This window comes from Miniopterus natalensis, chromosome 2 (genome assembly GCF_054644295.1).
Source record: "Miniopterus natalensis isolate mMinNat1 chromosome 2, mMinNat1.hap1, whole genome shotgun sequence".
NCBI classification, from domain to species: Eukaryota; Metazoa; Chordata; class Mammalia; order Chiroptera; family Miniopteridae; genus Miniopterus; species Miniopterus natalensis.
In genome coordinates, this window is record NC_142082.1 from 138,505,208 (window position 1) to 138,510,807 (window position 5,600).

General features: G+C 33.7%; 1 protein-coding gene across 1 annotated transcript; it reads right to left on the reverse strand.

Moving 5' to 3' along the window:
* Nucleotides 1-3,021: 3,021 nt before the first annotated feature.
* On the reverse strand, nucleotides 3,022-3,957 carry LOC148093843 (olfactory receptor OR9H1-like). Its single transcript, XM_087813894.1, has one exon. It carries the CDS (start codon nucleotides 3,955-3,957, stop codon nucleotides 3,022-3,024), a length of 936 nt encoding a protein of 311 aa, XP_087670020.1.
* Nucleotides 3,958-5,600: the final 1,643 nt, after the last annotated feature.

Here is a 5,600-nt window from a genome sequence, read left to right on the forward strand (position 1 = left end):
AGATCTCAGCTATTGTAGATAATGCTGCAGTGAACATAGGGGTGCATACATGGGATAAAGATAATCTATCTAATAAAGGGTGTTGGGAAAATTGGACAGGTAGTAAATAATATACAGTGAAGTCAGTGATTCCTAATAGATTGGTAAGAAATGTGGCATTAACTTAAAAATAAAAAGCCAAAATGAGAGACATTGACTATTTATTTGAGATTTTAAAAGCAACAACAAAAAACAGTTCAGAGAGCACAGATTCAGGCAGAAATCCAAATAATGTCCCAACTATTTTTCTACATGGTATATAGAGCATATTTTTAAAATATCTATAAAATTATAGTGAACTCATATTTCTCATCTGTTAAATGATACAATAATCTGTTCTGGAAAAATTCTATTATAATCCACATCATTTATTTATATAATAAGAATCATTGAAAGATATGTATACTTTTACAGGGCTCAAAAAATCAGAAAGAATATATGCACCCCTATGTTCATAGTAGCACAATTTACAATAGCTAAGATCTGGAAAGAGCCCAAGTGCCCATCAGTAGATGAGTGGATAAAAAAGCTGTGGGACATTTACACACATGGAATACTACGCAGCTGTAAAGAAGAATCTCGTACCCTTTGGGACAGTATGGATGGACCTGGAGAATATTATGCTAAGTGAAATAAGCCAGGCAAAGAAAGACAAACATCACATTATCTCACTTATATGTAGAATCTAAAGAACTTAATAAACTGAGGAACAGAAATGATTCAATAACATGGAAACATGGATCAGACTGACGAATCTCAGGGGGATGGAGGGAGGCGGGCGAGTAGAGGGGGAGAGATTTACCAAAGAACTTATATGCATATATGCACAACCCAAGGACATGGACAATGGTGGGGAGAGGGACTGGGAAGGGTGAAGGGAGGGGGTGGAACGGGTCATTGGGGAGAAAAAGGGACATCTGTAATATTTTGAACAAAAATAAATAAAAATTTTAAAAAATTTTAAATGTTATTTATAAGAGGAATTATAATAATTTATTGAATCTCAAAGACAAAAGCAGGATAATTATTTACTAAATAGTAAAATACCAAAAAGGGAACATAAAAAGAACAAAGATATTAAAAATGGCAAATGTAAAAAAAATAAGATTATTACAATTTAATGTAAATAAAATAGATCCCTCCCATTTAAGAATAAGTGTCTCTTTTATGTATATGTGGAGGAGGGGGGAGGAGCTTAAGTAATAAAAAGTCACAGCTATAAAATGTTATATAAAAAGTTAAAAAAAAGCCAAAGTTTTAGTGAGATATGCCAGGTACAAATTTTTAAACAAGGCAAGTTCCATTAGTATTAAATAGAATTCAGGATAATGTACTTAAAAATATAACAAAGAAATGCACCTATATTAATAAAATATATAACTAAATCGCAAATATTATATAATACAATAAATCAAAAATTATAACAAAAAATTACCAAAGAAACACAAACAACACTTTAACACATTCAGTTTATGATATATCAAAAAACAAAAGGTAATGATATTAGGGAGATTTGAATAAAATTATTAATACACTTGAGTTAACAAATACTTTTGCAATATTAAAACCTATGGTGAATAAAGCTTTCTCTGAGTCACCGTCACATAATCTTCACCTCTACAGATTTGGAGTCAGAAAGTCTGTGTTCCAGCACTAGCTCTGGTTGTTACTGGCAGTGTAATATTAAGCACATTACTTAATGCTTCTAGGATACAGTTTCTGTATTCATAAAACATATTAATGTAAATTACACATTCAATATGAATATAATGTTACCTTCACAATAGGTCTGATTCGAGGAGTAAAGAAATACGTGAGGCCCTGGCCTGTGTGGCTCAGTTGGGTGAGCGGGGTCCCGAGCCCCGAGAGCCCACTAGTTGATTCCAGTCGGGCACCTGCCCAGGTTTCCTGCTCAGTTCCCAGTAGGGGGTGTGCAGGAGGCATCAGAACAATGTCTCTCTCTCGCTCCCTCTCCTTTCCTCTCTCTCTAAAATCAATAAAAACATATTAAAAAGAAAAAGAAAACAGGAAATATATGAGCACTTTATACATGAGTTAGTATTTTCCCGGTGCCTCAATTTCCTCATTTGAAAAGTCATAAAAATGATTCGTGGCATATAGTATCTGTCCTTTATATATCATCTTTTATTATTACAAAATCTATTGTTTTATATTAAGAAGAAAATGAAAAAATAAAAATTAGTAGAATATGCCCGGCCGGGCGTGGCTCAGAGGTTGAGCGTCGACCTAGGATCCAGGCGATCAGGGTTCGATTCCGGGTCAGGGCACATGCCTGGGTTGCGGGCTCGATCAATGACTCTCTCATCATTGATGTTTCTATCTCTCTCCCTCTTTCTTCTTTCCTCTCTCTGAAATCAATAAAGATATATTTTTTTTAAAAATTAGTAGAATGTTATTGACACACATTTTACATGTGAAAAATTGTTTCTCTAATAATATATTATGGGTTCCCTCTTATAGGAGTTATAACTCTAAAGATGATAATCCTTAGAATATAAACTTGGATCTTTGGAAGAGCATAAGTCTTTTATTTGAAAATGTTTTATGTAACCATTACCATTCTGTTCTGTCACTTACACAATGGGGTGTTATCTTTTCCAAACAAACATCAGTTTAGTAGCTTTGTAGAATGAAAAAATAAATAACAGTTTGCACGGATCAATATTATTTTAATTATTATATAATAAGAGCTCTTAATATTTACTTCTTAATCAAAGTAAAACTGAAATGAAAATATTAATGCATCATAAATTATGAACATATATGATTTTATATATTCTAAGCAAATGATGTATAGACCTACATTGTTAGAAATATTATTTTGTAAAACAGAAAAATATTTCTTGCCATATATAAAAAATATCTTTGATACAATAATTTTACAAGGACAAGAGTAACTTGGATCCTTAGAAAACAAAATTTGTCTGCTATGTAATGATTTTACAAATACCAGTGAAAGAATCATTTCCCGCATAATATTCTTTTCACAGCATCTTTCACATCTTTGTTTCTCAAACTATATATTAGAGGGTTTAGCATTGGTATTATAAGTGTGTAGAAAACAGCTACAATCTTGTTTTGCCCTGGTGAGGAGATGGCTTCAGGTTGGGCATACATAAAGAACACCGTCCCATAGAACAAACTCACCACTGCTATGTGGGAGCCGCAGGTAGAGAAGGTCTTCCTCCTGCCATGGGTGGTGGGGATCCTCAGCACAGTGGAGAGGATATACGCATAGGAAACCAGAATGACAGTGGTGGTGGTGATGATGATGAGGGCAGAGAAAAGAAACAGTACAATCTCATTTACAAAGGTGTCAACACAGGAGATCTTGATCAGGGCTGGGACATCACAGAAAAAGTGGTCCAATCTGTTTTCTCCACAGAAATGCAAACTGAAGGTGAGACCCGTTTGGACTATGGAGTTGATGCTTCCACAGATATAGGATCCAGTTACCAACCGAACGCAGACTTTCTGGGACATGCGTGCAGGGTAAAGGAGAGGGGAGCAAATGGCGGAGAATCGATCGAATGCCATGACAGCCAGAAGAAAGCCTTCAGTTGTGACAAACAGGGCAAAAAAGAAAAACTGGGCTGCACATCCATTGTAAGAAATTTTCTTTTCATTAGACAAGAAGTTGGCTAAAGTTTTGGGAGCAATGACTGTGGAGTAGCAGAGATCTAAATATGACAAGTTTCTGAGGAAGAAATACATTGGCGTTTGAAGTCTGCAGTCACTCTTAATGACAATTACCATGCTGATATTTCCCACCACAGCGACCATGTAGATCAGCAAGAATACTAAGAATAAGAGGATCTGTAGCTCTGGACGGGTTCTGAACCCTAGTAGAATAAACTCAGTTACCTCTGAGTAATTCCTATTAAACTCATTCTTCATAGTTGAGATATAGGTGGAACTGAAGAGAAGGTAAAAATGAGAGAAGTGAGTGACCAGAATACTTGTTTTAGTCAAAATAACTAGGAACCAGCATGAAAAAAACATTGTTTAATATCATATTGTTTCCAATACTTGGCAAAACACCAATGAACATAACGAATGAATTACTACAAAATAGAAAGAGATTCTTAGATGCAGAGAACAGACTGATGGTTGCCGGAGGGGAGAGGGGTTGGGGGCTGGGTGGCAAAGGTGAAGGGATGAAGTACAAATTGGTGGTTACAGAGTAGGCACAGGATGTAAAGCACAGCGTAGGGAATAGAGTCAACAACATTGTAATAACTATGGGAGGTGCCAGGTGAGTACTTGAAATATTGGGGGGAATCACTTTGTAAAGTACATGACTGTCTAACCACTATACTGTACCCCTGAAACTAATAAAAATAATATTGAATGTAAACTGTAATTTAAAAACAATTTTTTTAAAAAAAAACAAGTATGAATTACTATTTTTAAAAAGTCTTCCTAATGAAGAATTCAATCTAATTGGTTAGCCTTTAAGGTATACGTATTTGCTAATAATGTAGACTTACCTTCTCAGCATGCTTTGGGGAAATGAAGATTCTAGGAAAACCTCTGAAGACAAGAGTTTATTTTCTTTTTCTTTCTTGATTTATTATCAGTTTACTGCCATTGAAAGCTGCCTCCTTTAGTGGAAGATATTTCTCACAGATACTATAATCCACCTAAGATTCTATTTAAAGTGAAAATTTGTTCAATTGATGGTCTCTCATTTTATTTTTTAAATAATCATCTAGTTTATCTGCTATAGAAAAGTAATATACAAATATTGTATCTGTCTTTCTTGCGTTAGGAAAATAATTTCAGATCCTGTCAAAAGCATCATCCTTTTACACATTAACTTCATGTCCTTATTTCTTCCATTATTTTTGTCCCTGTAGAGATATACACTCTTAGTGGCACAGTTCATCTGCTAAAAACAGAAGTCATTCTTTCTTATATTTCCTAAACACAATGAAATCAGACTTTTATTGTTTTTCTTCCTAACTTCCTTCTTTCCTTCTTTCCTCCCCTTGTTTTCTTTGCATTTTATAGATTGGAATGCAAGTGGAGAATTCTAAAATCTTGAGCAGAGATATTTCTGTCTTTTCAGAAATGCAGACATCTGTGCATATGAAGGGCAGAAAGCACACAGAACAATCTAAAGATAGCTACAAGAAAAGGGAAGAAATATGTATTTAAACAAGCTTCCTTTATATTTATTTAGACTTATGCTGTTATGACTATAAAATATCCTTAAATAACATACATTGGAAAAGTAGAGAAAAACTTTTAGTCCAATTTTATGAGTGGGAAAATTGAAACAAGAAAGATTTAAGAGACTTAGTTATAGTCATAAGATTGCACAGCATAATGGTTTATTATTCAATAATCTGTCACACAATGTAAAAAACTGACAACAAATTTATGAAAATCTTATAATTGTAGAATTATAAAATTGATAATTCTGTATATATGTAAATTTATATATAAACCATATAAGTATAATAAAATTATATGTGATATAAACCATAAAATGTCTTTTGTAATTTGTTTTGTTGTCATTGCTATGATTTCACTAA

What these genes read in the sequence shown, in the direction of transcription:
- LOC148093843 (XM_087813894.1), bottom strand. Translation starts at nt 3,957, where the DNA reads ATGAAGAATGAGTTTAATAGGAATTACTCAGAGGTAACTGAGTTTATT.